Source organism: Cucumis melo, chromosome 11, assembly GCF_025177605.1.
Source record: "Cucumis melo cultivar AY chromosome 11, USDA_Cmelo_AY_1.0, whole genome shotgun sequence".
NCBI lineage: Eukaryota > Viridiplantae > Streptophyta > Magnoliopsida > Cucurbitales > Cucurbitaceae > Cucumis > Cucumis melo.
Genome location: NC_066867.1, coordinates 282,135 through 300,992, shown reverse-complemented (window position 1 = coordinate 300,992; position 18,858 = coordinate 282,135). Strand labels below are relative to the sequence as shown.

At 34.7% G+C, this 18,858-nt stretch overlaps 3 protein-coding genes across 3 annotated transcripts; 2 read left to right on the top strand and 1 right to left on the bottom strand.

The window, feature by feature from the left end:
* The first annotated feature begins 1,100 nt into the window (after positions 1–1,100).
* On the top strand, positions 1,101–10,474 carry LOC103499604 (uncharacterized). Its single transcript, XM_008462630.3, has 12 exons — positions 1,101–1,366; positions 2,688–2,798; positions 6,334–6,420; positions 6,998–7,051; positions 7,198–7,343; positions 7,467–7,617; positions 7,712–7,849; positions 7,956–8,027; positions 8,115–8,188; positions 8,293–8,434; positions 9,088–9,166; positions 10,201–10,474. The coding sequence occupies exons 1-12, from the start codon at positions 1,169–1,171 to the stop codon at positions 10,296–10,298; spliced, it is 1,350 nt and encodes a 449-aa protein (XP_008460852.1). The 5' UTR covers positions 1,101–1,168; the 3' UTR covers positions 10,299–10,474.
* A 1,024-nt stretch (positions 10,475–11,498) lies between these two features.
* Positions 11,499–13,200, top strand: LOC103499601 (uncharacterized). The gene is made up of 3 exons (XM_008462627.3): positions 11,499–11,725; positions 11,869–12,012; positions 12,928–13,200. The coding sequence occupies exons 1-3, from the start codon at positions 11,561–11,563 to the stop codon at positions 13,069–13,071; spliced, it is 453 nt and encodes a 150-aa protein (XP_008460849.1). The 5' UTR covers positions 11,499–11,560; the 3' UTR covers positions 13,072–13,200.
* On the bottom strand, positions 13,178–17,036 carry LOC103499602 (calcium-dependent protein kinase SK5). Its single transcript, XM_008462628.3, has 7 exons — positions 16,096–17,036; positions 15,094–15,237; positions 14,823–14,975; positions 14,599–14,714; positions 14,159–14,326; positions 13,844–14,068; positions 13,178–13,562 (listed from the first exon to the last, which is right to left on the bottom strand). Exons 1-7 carry the CDS (start codon positions 16,646–16,648, stop codon positions 13,410–13,412), a joined length of 1,512 nt encoding a protein of 503 aa, XP_008460850.1. The 5' UTR covers positions 16,649–17,036; the 3' UTR covers positions 13,178–13,409.
* Between the last annotated feature and the right edge of the window lie 1,822 nt (positions 17,037–18,858).

Genomic DNA, 18,858 nt, shown 5'->3' with positions numbered 1-18,858 from the left:
TGTCAAGACTCGTGGATGACATACTTCCAACTATGTTGGAAACTTTAAGTACACCATAATTTGAGAACAACGTTGCCATTACCAAATAAATTACGACAATGTTAGACTAGTACCTTATAGATCATATTTTTACTGTCGAATCTTGCATTAACATTCATTTTGCATGACATATAATTGATCAACGAAAAGTTCATAATCATCTTGCAACTTTACTATTACATGCAGATATATTATCAATCGTATTTTGCTTCTAATCGTTGATTTACATGTTAGATAAGTACCTTGTAAACCTTTCACTGTCTAACCTTGTACTTAACCTTCATTTTATATGACTTCTAATTTATTAACGAAATATCCAATTCATAATAATGTTTCGGCTTTTGCGATTATATTTAATTCCATCATCAATTGTATTATGTCTCTAATTACAAACTTACACGATTAACGTCATAGCTTATTACTTAAATAAACTAGTTTTAAAACTCCACAATATTTTTCATAATTTATCATGATATCTATGATTTTTTAGGAATATACACTAATATATTCGTAAATTTGAGTTATCAGGTTCTACTTCGTTAACCATATTTATATCATTGATTATAATAGAGTGAATAGGTAGAAAAAACAAACATTATTTACTTCAAAGCACATCAAATCAAAGATTAAAATATCAATATTGATTATGTTAGCGTCAACCAAAACAGAAAAAGAATAGAAATTTAGATTTAATATTAATAATTTATTTATCTTACGGTGAATGAAGATACAAACATTGTTATCAGTAGGTTTATTCAGGTTGGATTAAATACATTACATTTTGACTTCATATTTTACAAGATTTATAAAAGATATTTAATATAGAAGTAATATTTTCAATTTACAAATATACAAATATTCTCACCTTTTATCTATTATTTTATTTTGTTAGTACACAATATTTTTCATAGTTCATCGATTTTTTTAATCTGATTTTTGAACTTTAGGGATAGATAATATATCTTTATTAAGAAGGGAAAAAATATAAAATAAAAAAAAGCTTTCTTTTTAGAAGTTGAAAACGAAAATAAAGTAAGTTTTTGTAGTAGTACATACGTCGAAAAGATTTAAGTAATTTTGTGTAGAGAGTTGTTTTTGTTTGTTCTCTACACATCTGCCCATTGCATTGATGTTCAAAATCTCGAACAAGGAAGTCAAGAGCGGAAGCATGAAGATGAGCTTGACGGCAGATGAATCCCGAACTCTCTACTCTCTGCTTGCAGGAGGAGATCACCGCCCATTTTCGGATATCCTCGCCGATTTTACCTCCAAGATCCCTCGCACTCGTCACTTTGTTGCCTGTTATTCACTCCTTGTTCTCTTGGAGGTAATTCAATTTCTCTCATTTCTCCCATCAACTTTCTCTCCCTTGATTTCTGTCTGCTTCTTTGATTTGTTCTGATTTTCTTCTTTATAGCCTGCTTTAGGGTTCCACTTCGTTTGCAAATCTTGTAATTCATTCTTCTTGTTTGTTTAACTATCTCTAACCGGTGACTACAAGCGTCTTGTGTCACCAAGCTCCAATACCCTCTAGGGATTTATTACCCTAATCGATGGAATACATTTCTAATTCGTTGGTTCTATTTAGAGGCCACTCAGATAGAACTCAATATCTGTCCCATCTTTTGATTCGACTTCGAGTCATATCTGACAACATTGGATATTTTGCAACAACCTATTTACTAATGCAATTGTCTTTCTCAAAGAAGAATGTCAGGATTTGTTGTTTGTTTGTTTCTTCCACCCTCGTCTCTTTGTTACTCTCTTAGTTTGTGTGAATTGTTGAGACAATCAGGACATGGTCTTCGTTTCCCTGTGGATTTTGCACAACCAGGCCAAGCTACTTCATCTCCGTTTCCAGAATTCCGGTTGGGAGTAAGTACATCTAGAGCACGATGAGATACTTATTTTGAGAAGGGACAGATGTCAGGGGAGGCTCCCACTTGGTCAAGTGGGAGTTGGTGTTGTAGCTGGTGAATTTTGGAGGTTCAGGCATCACAAATGTTACGTGTGAGGCCTTCCTGGCAGAAATGGTTGTGGCGTTTCTTGACAAAGCCAAACACTCTATGGTTTAGGGTGATGGTGATTTGTGAGTATGTATGACCTCATCCTTTCTGTGTGGGGGCTTGATGGTATTTCAAGAAGCCCTTGTAAAAGCCTTATAAGAAAGCTATGTCTTTTGGATTCCCGCGTTTTCTCAACTTATCACTTGTCCATTTGGGGAAGGTTCAAAGGTTTCATCGATTTTGTTGCTGAAATACAACTCTTTTGCTATTCTATGGGGCATTTTGAGCGAGAGGAACAACATTGAGGTTGAGAGATTGTGTGAATTTGGGAGTTGGCTCGATATAATACTTTTTTTTATGGCTATTAGTTATTAAACCTTTTTGTAACCATAAGCATACTTTGGATTGGAGTTTGCTTTAGTGGCACGGGTTTTTTCCTTTTTGTTGAGCTTGGTCTTCTGTATGTCCTTGTTTATTCTCTCATTTGTCTTAATGAAAGCATATTTTCTGACCAAAAGAAAAAAAAGGACACAATTGTGATTTTTACAATAGAATTTACCCATGCTTGTTTAGTGATGGTTAAATATTTGTATCATTGACGTGTTTATTTCCAATTTTTTCTTATATTTTGCGTGAAACCAGCCAAAGAAGTTGCTACGTGCCACACAACGTTTAGTGGGATTTTCCATTCTTCACCAGACATATTCCTCACAGAAATCATCTTTTAATCCGTTTATATCTTTCATTGTAAATGTAAGTATGCTACCTTATGACTCGTTACAACATGTCATTTTAGAGTTTTTGCTCTTTATACCTTTTGACTAAAAAATATTGTCATTTAGTTTCAAATAATGTTTAACTATTTCATTCTTGTTAGATATTAACGACTACCACCATTTTGTTATGTTTGCTATTTTACACTTCGGGTAAGAAAAACCTAAGCAATTCAACATAGTTGTAAACTATCGACAAACTCACCTTTGGATTGGAGGCCCCTTTTGTAGCTTTATTGTACTCATGACCCTTTTGTCTTGGGCTTTCTTTTTTGTATGGCCCTCATGTATTGTTCTAAATAAAACCTGGTTTCCTTATTTTAAAAGAGCTATATTTTTTTCCCTAGATTTCTATCATGTACTTAACAAAACATTATACTTTGCGCTTAAGTCTTTAAGGAATGTTCCTCATTTTAGTGGCTCACACTTCAAAGAAAATACCATGGGGGAGGTTACTCCTTTTTCTTTGGCCTCCATTGGCTACAAGTTCTTTAACTGTTTGATGACTTATTTCCCCCACGACCAATGTGTTGTTCTTGTTCGTTTTTGGCTTGGTGTTCGATATGCCTTTTTCATCTTATTCGTTGGATTTTTCTTCGGTTGAGATTATTTCCAAATCAACATTTTCAAATTCTTGTTCTTCAATTTTATCTTCAAGATTTTCTATTTGAAAATTTTCCAACCGCGATTCCTTTGTTTTTTCTTCTGTATATTATACCAACCCATTCTTGAACTCCTTCAAATGAATTGATAGTTGATCTATATGTTGAGTCATTTCCCCCGATGAACGTTGTTTTGTTGACAAGATTTTCTTTTGTTGTTTTCTTCAATTCCTTCAATGTTGCGGGATCAAAGTAGTCATTTTGTTAGATAGTTGACTATTTTATAGATATTGTCGCCTCCTTATTCCATCCCAAACTGCCTTAGAAACATCATTGGAGTCACTAGAATCACTAGAATCAAATTTCTAATTTGGATAATAATAAGTTATTTGAGAGAATTGAGCATGGCCACAATTAGAATTTTGAAATTCTTCTTCCAAATCACTTGAATCAGGACTCAGCATTGTTTATGGAAGTACAATTGATTTTCTTGTCTATACCAACTGCTGGTTTTTTCTTAGACATCTTTTTTAATCGGTAGTAGTCCATTCTTGCATAATCTTGATAAGACTTCGGTGTCTTCTTTCTTTCTTGGAATTGTAAGGGTTCCCCCTAATTAGATGTGTGCTGTTTGGCAACAAGCACAACATTCAAAGCTCCCTCTTGTGATCGGCATCAACAAGAATTTTTCGGTCTTCCACCGGTAGCAATCAACATTGGCCCAGATAGTTGCTCTGATACCAATTGATGTAGCCTCAGTAACCTCAAAGAGAAATTCTCCAAGAACCAAGATTGTGAATCTTTTATTAGAATGAATAAGGTGCTTCATACAAGAGGAGAAGACTCCTATTTATAGAGTTCTATTACAAGTGGATGGTAGAAAGGGAATTAACCTAGAATATTACCCAATTACCTAGTTAACCTTTAGTCTTCTGATACCATAACTACAAAGTAATAAGCATCATTGATCTTTTTGAATCGTTGACTCGAAAACTTGGGAATTGGGGATTAGAGGCCATTTGTTTGATCGAGAGATGGATAATTAGGCTTCCCTTATCAGGACATTAGATTGGGTACAATCACAAGTGGGAAAAGATTGTCTTAAATGGATGGTGGAATCTAATGGGTTCTTCTTCTCTCTCTCTCTCTCTCTCTTTTTTTTTTTTTTCTTTTTCCGGTTTGAAGTTGCAAGGACTAATATCTCGTCTTGGTGTTCTACTTCTTTCATACAAGATATATGTCTAAATTGAAGTGCATTTATCTTTTCAGTCTAGACGTTTATTTGTCTTGTACCTTTGTTTCATGTGACAGTGTATTTTGAGGTTGTGCTTTTTTTATTATATCAATGAAAAATGTTGGTTTTCTTTTTTAAAAAATTCAGTTTTCAAATTTCAAATGAAAGCTAACAGTTGTCCTCCCTTTTTTTTTTGTCAAAGTTCACATCAACAAAGCTATCATCAAGTTATATCAATGCATTATTGGACATAAAAGGTTTGTTTGAGGTTTTAGACTGAAACTAATCTTCCAAAGCAAAATGAACGTTCCTTCGTGTATGCTAGGCAAACGATCTAGAAATCCCAAGAAGACTGCTAAACTTCATAACCACTACTTTTGTATCTTTCCTAACCTAACAAGAGGAAACATCGACAAGATGTTCGCTATTTTTGTGATTTGGGGTTTCGCTTTTGAGGATGCAATGTATACACAGAATTCTTTTGTTTGCAATATTCAACACATGGCTTCTTGGTGTAGTTCAAATCACAAAGATTTCTTTTATAATAATTGTAGTATTTCTATGATAATCACAAATTAAAAGGCCTTTTTTTGATAGTTTCCTTATGAGAGGGGTTTCCTTCTACCTCTCTCTGCCTTGACCTCTTTGTGGGTTTGATATATTATTGGGCAAAGTTTCATGTAGAAAAAGTGGGCTATGGAATGAGATTAATTGGTCGGTCATCTGAAATTGCACTATATAAACTCTTTAACCCAATGGCGCTGTTACTCTGTAACATTTCTTCTTTCTAATATTATTGTTCTCCCTCTGCACTGTAAACATAGCCAACACACTATTAGCGAACCACATAAATTTGTGTGTCGATTCTCTTTTCTTTTACTTTTTTATATTCTTTGTTTGTCGATTTCGTATACAAAGGCTATGCCCTAGTTTGTTCCCCTGGAATGTGATGTTGTTTTGAGTAGGTGAGTAGGGGGATCAATTTGCCTCCAAATCCTTTGCTAGTAAATTGGGAAAATTTTGAGGAAGCCATATCAAACATCCTTTATTTATTACAATTTTCAGTTTCTAGACCTTTTCATTTATTCGGATTTTATGCCTTAATCTTTCCCAAATGCTATACATGTAAAATGCAAACTCAGAGCAGAGTGTATAGTTTGAATTTAGGGTTCTCAAGTTCCATGGATAGCCTTTAGATCCTGAGTTGTGCTTTTTCTCTATCATCCTATCCTTTTGAACAAGACCTTCTCCATATCCTTCATTTTCTCTCCCTTAACCTGCCTAATGGAGGGAATATTCTACAATTTGTAGTTGCTGAGCTTCAGTGTTGCTTTTGTTTTCCTTTCTGAGTACCTCCATCTTATTCTGTTAGTCTATGTATAATCATGCCAATGTTATAATTCTAATTCCATCAATCATAACTTAGTCGAGCATTAACTTGCGGTTGGGGATGAAAACCGCCACTTTCATGTCATTAAAATTCTTGGAGCAGCTGATGCGAAAAGGAATCTAGAATAGTGAATTATTAATTATGATAACATTTTAGAAAGGATTCAAAGCAAAGATTACGTATTGCTGTCAATTTTCTAATCTCATTTCATGGGTTTTAGTAAAGGATGTTATTGCTTAAGGTTAATTTTAGTCATTGTTAACTTCTTGTTTTGCATTCTGGGTGTCAGGCTGCTTCTGACGAGGAAGCTGAAAAATATGAGAGGGCATTTGTTTTCCAGCTTTTAGCAACAGACACCTCCAGTAGTGGCAAAGAGGTTCACCTTTTCATTTGATCAACTTTAGTTGACCATTTTGAATATTCCTAATTGTTTATTAGAATTTCTTGTGCTTTGGAAAATGATGTGCTGTTTTGAAAATCGTAGGAACTGTGTTATTATGGGGAATCATCTGGATTAAAAATGGTAGCTATAATTGGCAACTTCATAGTTTTTGCATGCACTAGTTTGAAGACACATGTGATGCACATGGTTAAAGAACTTTTAAATATAAATTCTTAGAGGTGTATAGTTTTAGTTAAATTTAAATAGTAAATATCTGACATGGAATTTAAAAGAGAGAATGGGTAAAACCACATATATGTATGTATATGTTTTATCTGGTAAATTAATAGTGAATATGAAATACGTTAGATGTAGTTGAAAATCTTCAAAACATAATGTTTATTACTTTTTCAATGTGAACTTCTAGCTCAGAATGTTTTTTTTTGTTAGTTATGCCTAATACTATTGTAAATTTACAAATCTTATTTTAGCATGTATCTACATTCCTATGCTAAGTTTCATATATTTAATTCTCCTTGTATAAATCATGATGAGGATGTTTGTCTTGCAGTTCCTGAAACAGACTGCTTCAGATTACATTAAAGGTTTCGACCCTTCATTGCATGTAAGACATTGAACTCAATAAACACATGACTTTCCTTTTAGTTTGTCTGTAGGATTATCCTCAACAGTTCCGCACACAAGTTCAATTGTGGGAAGAATAAAATTTGTAATATTCATTTGATGCCACATTTTTTCCTTTTTTTTCAGGCTTTCCCTCAGCTAGAGCAATTGCAGCAACAGTTTTGTGATAAAGTTCAAGCTCAATCATTTGATTGCCTTTTGAAAGATTGTTCTGTGAGAAGTGTGGTGCCAGATCCTGATGTCCCACTGGGTTGTGATGCAGACTCCGCAGAGTATGAGTTCTCCCCTCCCCTCATCCTTGAGTTCCCGCACCAATGATTTATGTGTTAAAGGTCTAGCCTCTGCACTAACTTATTATTTCCATTTTGTTATTTATATGATGTTGGACTTCTTAGGTTCGACCTGCTACCTGGAGTGGCACCTAAATTGGGATCTGGAGAGAGAGATAAGACCTTGCTGGGGTTATTGTCCAATTTATCACTTCAAGGATCAAGTCCCGAGTGGATTAGGCCTCTTCCACCAAGGCTTCCAATACAGAATGGAGAGGTGAGACACAATTTATCTCTTATTTTGAACTAACATATGCAGTTTAGATGGAATAGAGCACACCTGATCTATACTTGGCAAAGCTCCTTTTCAGTTGGTGTGGTTGAACCTTGATGATCATCATGAACTCTTATGGGACCATAGAATGTGCGTTGACACTAGTAGAGGCGCAGCTGTAAGGGACTTAATTGCAAAAGCTCTGAAGGGACCTCTTATACCTGCGCAGCAAGAGGTTCAAGTCCTCCAGTTACTTTGTTAATTATCACATGAGTTTTGTCCTTGCATAATGAATGCCAAAGGATGAAATGACTAATAGTTTGTTCTTTGGTTGAGACCAGCAAGTGGTGGTGGAGTTGGCAAATGACCCAAAGCTTGTATATCATTGTGGACTGACACCCCGAAAGCTTCCTGTATGTGTTTGGACGATCTCATAGTTGATTTTGTTAGAAAAGATGTTGGTGTGCCTCATCTTTTTAAATTCTTCTTCTTATCATTAGGAGCTGGTGGAAAACAATCCCCTTATTGCAGTTGAAGTTCTGAAGAAATTGATTAATTCTCCCGAAATTGCAGAGTATGGATTTCCATCCACATGTTGATTTGCTTTTGGCTGTGTCTTCTGGTACTTTCTTCCTGAATTCTTTTCCCTGGATTCATCATCTCACCTTTTAATTGCAGGTACTTTACTGTACTAGTTAACATGGACATGAGTTTACACTCTATGGAAGTTGTCAACCGGCTAACGACAGCTGTTGAACTTCCCTCTGAGTTCATACACATGTACATCACTAATTGTATATCATCATGCGAGGGCATAAAAGTATGTACTTTTACTACACTTTTGAGTTTTCAACATTTGAGGCTTTTTAGTTTATATTGTCTTGTAAGTGTTGGCCCTTGAAGAAATGTTACTTTTATGAACTCAATTCTCTTATTTTAATAATTTGTTCTTATGTTTTTGGAGATGAAAACCTTTTTCATTAAAGATGGAAAAAAATAAACATCATTAAAGATAAAAATGTAAGGATCCTAATGGTTCAAGGGATTAGGCATCCTCATCCCTTGAACCTTTGCTTGGTTGGTTGCCCCTTGGGAAGGATTCTACTTGCTGGGATTAGCCTCTTGTGTCTTGGGCTCCAATTAATGTGTTCGTCAGAGCGGAAGTTGATGACCTAAATCATTTATTGTTGTTATGTCCTTTTAGCATCATATGTGTGGGGGTGTCTCTGGTAGGGGTTCACTTTTTTTTGTGCAGACTTTATATGAGAGGATGGTGTAGGTTCTTGAGTACCCCATTATGGGAAGGGTAGTGGATTAGTAGACTGTTCTTAGGGAGAGATTATCGGAGTATATTTGGAACTCACTGCATTTTGAGTATTAGCTTGTTTTGTACCAAAAGCTGGTCTGTGTGTGTTTGGTTTTTGGTTTAACATCGTCAAGATTTTAAACTTCTTTATTCCTTATTTTTCCCAGGATAAGTACATGCAGAACAGATTAGTTCGACTTGTATGCGTTTTTCTACAGAGTTTAATTCGAAATAACATCATTAATGGTAAGTTCCTTTCACGCCGCTTGAATTAAAAAGATTATATGTATTCTTCAGAACATTCTATTCAGGTTTGTGATTTCTTCTACCGCCTTTGTTTCCTTTGACATTTTTGTACGCATCTTTCTAACTAGTAATGTGATTGGACAAGTCTAGATTTATGAAGTAATAAGTGTCCTCTCTTATGTGATGTGAGAATCATAATGGATTTGTACCACATGCCAAGTCATATAGGTATTTTGATGTTGGGTACCTAATTTTGTTTGTGTTGGAAATACAAATTGTCTGGCTAGTTCAATTAACCAGTATTACACTCATAGGTTAGAATACCATGGAAAGTTTTGGAAATGCAAATCGTCTGGCTAGTTCAATTAACCAGTATCGTACTTATTTTTTTAGGTTAGGACACCATGTTGGTCCCGTTAGAATACCATGTTGGTCCCTATACTTTGGAGGTTATTCAATTTTACTCTTGGTGCTTTCAAATGTCCATTAAAGTGCAATAGATAGTCTTCTGGGTTTTTATCACAGGGGTTTAAAATCTTCCTCCGTAAAAGGAAGCAAATGGGCAGGAAGGGGGAATGTGGCTCAGCTGGGGGAGATAACCATGTTAGTCATAGAATATGCATGGTAGTATTGACCTTGTGAGAGACTTCCCAAAGGAAGAATCCAATCTTCTTTGGATAAACAGTCCCTTCCATATGACATCTGTATAAGCAGTCAATAAGAGCTGTGATCTCTTCGGATGGCTTGGCTCAGAGCTCTTATGAGAGCACCCTTTTGTTATTTATAGTATCCCTATTATCTTAAAACAGAGCGTTGTTTTCTCGGTATGCAAAACCCTACTGTTATTGAATGTCATGTTTAGATTGTTATAATTTTAGGTCCTGCCTTTTATTTCTTTCTTTTTATTAATATCAGTTCTTAATACCTTGGAATGGAAGACAAATCCAAATTAATATCTTGTTAATTGTTTTATAATCACATCTAGTAATCACAGCTCTAGTTTGCTAAATTCAGCGATTTGGGTTTGGTTGCAGTCAAAGATCTTTTCATCGAAGTTCAAGCTTTCTGCATCGAATTCTCTCGGATTAGAGAAGCGGCAGCGTTATTCAGGCTTCTTAAATCTTTGGAATGAGCGAAAACACTTGATGCATTTCAATTTTCAACCAAAGCCATCCTTTGTAAATAGCAATTGTTAGCATTTTATACTAAATTCTTAGGCCCCTTTCTCCCTTCTTTGTCTGTGTCCGTGTCTATGGTTTAGCAGATATTTGACTAAATATATATTGAGCTTAGCCCACTTCCCCTTTACATTTTATTATAGATTTATATGTCTTGTTTTGTTGGCTATTGCTTTGGAAACCCATCAGAATGGTGGTTTCAGGTTTGGCCCTATTGCTTTCTCCAACTTATTGCTGCCTTTTGTGGGCTAAAGCTTAAGGTTCCAAATAATTCGCGGTAACCTTCTTTTAACTAAGTAATATGTCTCAATTAAGTGCTATTTCTTTCAGTGAATTGCCTCCAATTTATTCTAAAATTATCAAATATAAACTAATAGTTAAAAAATTGTAAAATATAACAATAAACTAAACTAATAGTAAATTCATTATTAATCCATGAAAATTGAAGAACTTTAATGCAGCAAATCCATCACTCGCCGTATTCTTTGTTATTTCTTGGAGGTGTGTGGGGTAGGGTGAATATTGAAAATACTCCACTAGTAATCCTACTAACAGGTTTGAGATATACACAACACAATATGATTCATTACATTATAAACCACGTGGGATTTGTAATCTTATTAATTCATATTCTGAACATACGCATGAAAAGTAAAACAAAAGGAAAACCCTTTAGAAATACCAAACAATACCCTTTAAATTGACGCAAAATGGCTAATGCAAATACCTTTAGAAAATGACCAAAGAAAAAAAAAAAATCTTTCGAAATATGTTTCTTACCGAAAACATGGGTTTATTTATAAAAGCACCCTAAAATGAAATATACAAATGAATTTTTTTAACTACTTTTTAAAGGAGTTTTTCTAATAAGTATTTTATTCCGGAATTATGAGATAAAATCTTACTGGAGTTGTCTTTTCACCGCTGTCAAACGTTGGCGATATTGCACCAAAATGATTATCAGTTTTGGCGATATGGCATCAACTTCCCCATTGCTCTTTTTGATAATAGTAAACAACTCAATTCAAAGTAAAAAAAAAAAAAAAATACTGTAACCAAACTTTCCGTAAATATTTGTTTTTTTGTTTTTTTTTTTTTGTTTTTTGTTTTTTTTTTTTTTTAATTCTTAACCAATAAATAGGTATTGATGATGTTTGCTTCATTTCGTACCGTATGAAATTGGGAACAGGAGATTAAGCTTACAGAGTCAGTGGTGATGGAGAAGACAAAGAGATACCTGGAGAAGCTTGGCGATGATGCGTCCGCCATCGATGTCCTTCCCTTCAGGTTTTATGAAAACTTCATTATGACTGGTATTCGCGTTGATCTCATCCAACCTGGTCGTATCCTTTGCTCTCTCAAAGTCCCTGCTCGTTTGCTCGTGCGTGATTTCCTCTCAATCCACCCTTCTTCTCTTCGATTCACTTCCTAATTAGATCTCCACACTCTTTATTTTACCTATTCCTCTCTCTCCTTAAATTTTATTTCTCTGTTTACTTCTTCATGTTTCACTATTGGAGATAGAACGAGAACAATTCCTTGCACGGAGGTGCTTCGGCCTCACTCGTCGATTGTATTGGTTCTGCAGCGTTAAAGACTTTGGGCGCTACCACCACCGGAGTCTCCCTCGAAATTAACCTCTCCTACTTAGATGCTGCTTATCTCGATGTCAGTTCCACTTTCCCCTTTTTCTGCCTTTCAATTGATCACATTACTCCTTCTCTATAAGTTTTGTATCTAATATCAGATATCCAATTTGAGATCACTGCTCCACTTCGTGTCCATCTGAATTTCAGCTCTTAATAAGAAGCTGTATAACCTCAAATTCCTACCCGGATGAATTTGAGATCAATTCACCACTTAGTGTCAATCTGAGATCACTAAACACATTTTTTTTTTCTAGTGATGTAAATAGTGTAAAGATCCCCTCTCCAGTCTCCCCTCACTGTCACTGGATAAGGGGAAAAGAATAAACTGGATTTTCATTATTTGTTTTCTCGCAGAAAAGCAATTCATGGACAAATAGTTGAAGAAATCTGAGTTATAAAGTTTTGATTAAGTTACTTTAAAACACATAACATATGAGTTATGATATGAGGAATTGCATGAAAGGTATTAGCGGATTCAGTTAACTATATATATCATGACAGGTAACAAATTCCTTACATTTTTGAAGAATCATGTTCTTGGATTCTTAATCTGCATAGGTAATCCTTAAAGGATGGCAATTCTAGGTAAGTTTAAGAGAAAAGGAGACGAATTATATCGGGTTTTAACCTGAAGGTGAAATTAGAAGAGAATAGGTGGGCCTAGATTTTCCAACTTAGCTTCGTTGTTTACCGTTGTTGGTAACTGGTGAGCCATATTTTTGTCTGTCTTGTTTTGGTGCTTTCATTTGTTTTAACAAAAACTAGTTTTATGCAGAAAAGAAAATGCAAGTGATTTAGCTCCCACATCACCGTTGGTGGAAAATGTGTTATGTTTCTTTAAATTGCTTTTACATGGCATCAGTCATTTCCATGGATTCTTCTCATTGAACCTATTCTCAAGTGTTTGTATCCTACTTTCTCTCTGCTATTTTAGGAGGAGATCGAGATCGACAGCAAAGTTTTGCGCATGGGAAAGACCATAGCAGTAATTAATGTCGAATTGAGGAGAAAAAGCAATGGTAAAATTATTGCTCAGGGTCGCCACACCAAGTACCTTGCCTTCTCAAGCAAGTTGTAGTTATAAACATCTTTCAGTATTTTGATCTTGTATTGCCAAACCATATTCCTCTGCTTCATGAATTGACATTGCAAATTACTTTTTGTAGCTTCAACTGAAAGAAATGTAACGATAATAATCTTTTCTAGACTTTGCTATTGTATTAATTCGTATAATCTGTTTTTGCTGAAATAATTTCATCTGATGTCTTCCATTTAAATGTCTGTTTCTCAAATGAGATTTAGCACAGCAAGGACGCCTAGTTTTTGTTTTTTTAGAAAAGTTTATGGAACCATAAATAGGACCAAAGCTTTTGTGTTGAAGAATTCCAAGATACACAAATAAAATATATAAGCATCTCAGGTAGGATTGTCGATAGATTGGTTGTTAGCACTTGCTGACAACCCAAGAGCTTCTCCTAAATTCATCGGCCCTCTCATTGTCCTCCTTCCTACTCCTCCGTTGCCTTTTCTCATCATTGCTGCGAATTCCCCATAATCTATACGTCCATCCTGCATAAACCCAAATAGAACCAAAAAAGTTTCATCAATAAATAGAAACATATACGGTTAATAGACATGTTTAAACAGATAACATCGAAAGGAAAGCAAAAGTAATTTTCAAGTTCATTTTCATAAGTAGGTAAAACGCTTCAAATTGACATAAAGATTTGGGGAACTATTGATCTTAGCTCGTTGATTGATATGTATAATCAAAAGTAGCCATGTTGAAGACGGAAATAGGCAAGAGAGAATGAAGAAAAGAAAAGGCAAATGGTGTATGAGTAACTAACATTGTCTTCGTCGATTTCACTAATCATGTCGTCAAGATGCAGTTCACTCAAGCCGAACTCTTTGCAAGCTAGTTGAAGCTCATCGATGGTTATGAAACCACTACCATCCTTATCAAAATATGAGAAGGCTGACAACAAATTCTCTTCCCGCTCTAGCTTATTCAGATGAATTGTAGCAGCAAGAAATTCACCATAGTCGATTGTTCCACTGTTGTCAATGTCTGCCTACCAAACATAATAACATCATTAGTTTGAACGACGACACACAATAATGAATGTAAGCATACATAAATAAAAGAAAGCTTTGCTTCTTACTGCATCCATCAAATCCTTAATCTCAGACTCCATAAGTTCGGAGCCTACACGTTTTAAGCCTTCTTTTAGTTCGTCAAATGTTATTGTTCCACTGTTGTCTGTGTCTATCATCTTGAACAACTCTTTCAGACCCCCAATTTCTTCTTCAGATAGCCTTTCAGCAATTACCTACGATCAGTCATAAAATTTCAAGCTTCACACACTAAGCAGGTAATGTTTTCACTTGCAGTTGCAGACATGCACACCAATTCCCTAGATTCTAAACACTTTGATATTCAATATCATTATCAACATTCAGATGAAGCTGTAACTAATTGTGTTTAAAATCGAGCTAATTTGACAAGTGACAGAACGTGTGTCGTATCGTATGCTTTCAAATTTTTCCTTGAGTAGTTTTCTTTCCTAACAATGAGGACTAAAATATTAGTTTTAGAACTTACTCTTAGAGCCATCTTCTTTAGCTTATTCATAGCAGAGAATTGTTTCAAGCGTGATAATACTGCCGAGTCCAGAGGTTTATCAGGTGCAACTTTGTCATCTACAATCCATGGATGACCTGATACAGAAAGGTTTTGGAATATGTAAACCATAGAACAATAACACCATACGAAATATCACCCTGGTTAGCTAGTCGTATTACTCGATGCCAGGGACCGAAACTTACAGAGGACTTCGTGAGCAGTTAGCCTTCGCTTTGGATTTCTGTCAAGCATTTTTCGTATGAGATCCTTTGCACTTGCTGAAATACCAGGCCATGGCTCTGATTCAAAATCCAGTCGTCCTTGTAATATTTGTCTGAAGATCCCTATTTCTGTTTCTGTAGTACAAAGAAGGGAGAGAATTATATGTCATGAAACTTTGTTGAATATGTTACTTTTCCAAATCTTTCGAGGAAATGTCATTTATTCATCAACCCATGGATTTCTAGTATCTACCTGCCCAAAATGGAGGTACCCCACTTAAGAGGATATATAAGATAACTCCTGCACTCCAAACATCTGATTCGGGTCCATAATGCTTGCGTAGCACATCTGGTGCAACGTAGTAAGGACTACCGACAACGTCAGAAAAGGTCTCCCCTGTAAACATTTTAAGATCTAAGATTACAAAAAGTTCTTAAAAATATAAAGGAGACGATAACCAACACAACACTAATTAATCAACAAGATGAGAACTCAATTCACTCCGTCTTGAATCTCTTGATTGTTACTTCAGTGACTATCTTTCTTGTTACATGGAAAGGAACAACAGAATATGTAATCGTCTGAAGATCAATAAAGAAAGGACATTAAGATTCAACTTTTAGAAGTCTTCTATCCAAAATAGATTGAGTAGTAGCTTAGCACAAACATGTTCTAATTACATGGTTTGTAGGCAGCATCTAGCATAAATTCAAGATACAGTCCATTCAGTTTTCCCTTGGTTCAATTATAATTTCTAAAGACCTTTTACTTTGTTGGTTTGATTCTATTTGTTTGTATCCAGACAGCATAATAAATGTTAAAGACCGACCCAGCATAATGCTGATTGCTGAACGATAAGAGAACTTGGATGAAATAAGGTACTTCTTCAGTTTGATGCAAATCTTTGTACTTCTTCAGCTTGATGCAAATCTTTCTTTCATAAAAGAATTAGGATTCTTCAGGCATAAAACAAGTTGTAAGCAAAGAATATCAGCCTGTGCATGATAAATAAGACAATGGCAGAAACAAGAGATCTCTATCTTGGCAATGGCTATTGATTTTGTAGAGAAGAAGAAGATGGAAATGGGAAATTTAGGAAAGATCAATGACATGAACCTAGAACACTAATTTCACATATCAAGCACCAAAAAGATCGGTTTTCCAAAGCCCAAGATGGCAACCAAAACAGCAACAAAGAACATTGAGAAACATCCAAAAGGGAATGAGATTTGCAGAAGAAAAGGGAAAGAGAACCTGGCTTGTAGAAGACAGAGAGACCAAAATCAGTGGCCTTAAGAGCAGCATCCTCATCCACACTTTGAAATAGAAAGTTCTCAGGTTTAAGGTCTCTATGCATAACTCCAAGCGAATGACAAGACTCCAAAACACTCACAATAACCCCAATAAGCTTAGCCGCTTCTCTCTCACTGTACTGCCCCTTTTGAACGATCCTATCAAACAGCTCCCCACCCTCACACAGCTCCATTACCAAATGAACAGAGACAGGATCTTCATAAGTGCCCTTGATTCTGACGATATTGGGATGTTCAGACAAATGGTGCATTATCTGAATCTCCCTCCAAACATCCTCATAGTCCTCTTTGCAAAGAAGCTTCCGCTTGGGGATGGTCTTACAAGCATAATTGAACCCAGTTTGTTTGTCAGTGCACAGAAAAGTTGTGCCAAATTGACCTTGGCCCAGCTTTTTGCCAAGAGTGTAGAAATCGGTGAGGGGTTGGGTCCGATAAGGGAGGACCCATGAGGGTTTTGCCGATGGAGGTGGAGCTGCAGAGCTTGATTTACTCATTAATGGCGGTCGCCTTTGTGAAAAATGGGCAAAACGGGAGGGACCCAATACCACAAGGAAGCAGATTCCTGGACCAAATCACACCCCTCCTCTCTCTCTCTCTCTCTCTCTCCTTCTTCCCTCTTCCTAGTTGAAAATTAAATATGACTTAAAACAGACAGACTTTTGGCCTAAGATTCTGTGTATTCATTCTCAAATTCATCCTCTCTCTGTAAATAATTTTTTTTTCTTCTTTTTTCTCATGTGGGTATTGGATTTTAGTGCTAAAAGCAAAGATAAAGTTGCAAAAGCCATTCTTTCCTATCGGTACAAGAACAGTGGCAGGGTGGGTTCCATTTCCATTCATCTTCCCTTTCATCCATTCTCGTAAAAACTTTTGAATTTAGATAGAGAATTATTTTCTGCCATTACAGTGAATAAACCAAGAAGACTTTGGATTTTGATAAAGTCAGCAAAGAATTTAAAAAAATTGAAATGGACAATGTTATGACTGGTCAAAACTCAAACCAAGCATCCTCCTCCTCCTACTAGCACACAGTTTGAATATATACAATTCAACTTGGATGACAATGTGATTTTATTGGATAATTTTTAACCGAAAGGAATTTGTCACAGCTGGATCTGCCCATATCTTATTTCTTTTTTTAATATAAATAAATATATGATTTTTTTTTTTTTAAGAAATTGAGTTTCTATTTGTGAAAATCATGAACTAATAATGATATCAGTTCTAAACTTTGGTGTTTGAGACTTCTGGTCTGAAATGCAAAAGAGTAAGATGAAATTATTTGATAATGTACAAAAACTTCGAATTTGGTCCATAAACTAAAGGATATTCTATTTAGTATCTAAATTTTCAAAATGTCTATTTTAATATTTAAACTTCAAAATTTGTTTCTTTTGCTTGCAGAATTCCTAAAAACCATTCAAAGTAATTTATCTATTTATTATTGTTTTATCAAAAAGAAAAGTTGTCTATTTGATACTCTATGATTGATTAGCTCAAATTTGGCAACAAATGACTCGGTGTTGTCCCAATCAACCTCCCTAAACTAAATATTTAACATTTAACCTTTTTAAAAGAAAAAAAAAATTATCCATTGAGACAAAGTTGATCCAACATCTTAAAGGGTTTAATTGCACTATCTCCAAAGGTATTAAAAAAAAAAAGGTGATAAAATAGGGATCCAAGATAAACAAAAGCTTCAAGGACCAACCAACTATCTCAAATTTGTATGTCTAAATAGCAGTCTTTTTTTTTTTCTCTCTCCACGCAATTTGAAAATGATTCTAACAATAATATGGGTATAATTCTACCACTCTTATCATTGACCCAAAAAAATGAAAATAATGTTGATTAAAAAAAAGAGAAATTATAGTTTGATCCAGCAAAATACCTAGGAAAAAAAAACATGAATGATGATGTGTAAGGAGATGAATATTGCATAAAGAAAAGAATAGTGAATGAGTGGTGGGGGTGAGAAATAATGTCACACATCACCACATGATCTTAAGTTAAAATATAAACATATGAAAATGTTGAGAAGGTGGGGACATATAGCCAAAACAATAGTATATGTTTGTATATTATAATTATGATTCCACACTACATAAAGACACATGAATTAAAAAGCTATGCATTCTTAGACATCCCATATTGTATACATTATTGTTCATATATAGGAGATAAAAAAATGCATGCATTCACTTGTATTTAAATTTAATGGGAAAAAGAATTGACGTTCATTTCTGCCCCACTCTCCCATGCATTTCTAGATCATATCGTATTGTTTGGCTACAAAAATTGAGAGTTCAACTTTCTTCGTATTTACATGTGTAATGCTAGAATTTGGGAGAAATTAATGACATTTTATATTATATGAATATTATAGATTAGTGTTGGAAGGTTAACTTTTTAATGAAATTGTGATTAAATAGTAACCCGTTTATGTAAAATATAATATTTATTGAAAAAGATTGAATACAAAATGACGTTAAAACTTTTGTTAATAGAGGAATCGAAATGGTTTATATTAAGTTTTATTTAAAAGAGATATATATCTATCCCATTAAATATGTTAATTAAGTAATAGTTTAATGATACTCACCTTTTTAAAATTTCTTAAACACACTATCATATTTTTTTTACGAAACATTCCGATTGAAAAGTAAAAACTTATATTATAATTAAAATTTTCCTTTTAGAAAGT

Excerpts from the sequence above, each read along its gene's own strand:
- LOC103499601 (XM_008462627.3), top strand. The coding sequence starts at position 11,561 with ATGGAGAAGACAAAGAGATACCTGGAGAAGCTTGGCGATGATGCGTCC. Across the intron at positions 11,726-11,868 it reads AAGTCCCTGCTCGTTTGCTC|AACGAGAACAATTCCTTGCA; the intron begins GTGCGTGATTTC and ends TATTGGAGATAG. Across the intron at positions 12,013-12,927 it reads TAGATGCTGCTTATCTCGAT|GAGGAGATCGAGATCGACAG; the intron begins GTCAGTTCCACT and ends CTGCTATTTTAG.
- LOC103499602 (XM_008462628.3), bottom strand. The coding sequence starts at position 16,648 with ATGAGTAAATCAAGCTCTGCAGCTCCACCTCCATCGGCAAAACCCTCA. Across the intron at positions 14,976-15,093 it reads GGTACCTCCATTTTGGGCAG|AAACAGAAATAGGGATCTTC; the intron begins GTAGATACTAGA and ends TTTGTACTACAG. Across the intron at positions 14,715-14,822 it reads AACTGCTCACGAAGTCCTCT|GTCATCCATGGATTGTAGAT; the intron begins GTAAGTTTCGGT and ends TTTCTGTATCAG.
- LOC103499604 (XM_008462630.3), top strand. The coding sequence starts at position 1,169 with ATGTTCAAAATCTCGAACAAGGAAGTCAAGAGCGGAAGCATGAAGATG. Across the intron at positions 7,618-7,711 it reads TTCCAATACAGAATGGAGAG|TTGGTGTGGTTGAACCTTGA; the intron begins GTGAGACACAAT and ends GCTCCTTTTCAG. Across the intron at positions 9,167-10,200 it reads TCGAAATAACATCATTAATG|TCAAAGATCTTTTCATCGAA; the intron begins GTAAGTTCCTTT and ends GTTTGGTTGCAG.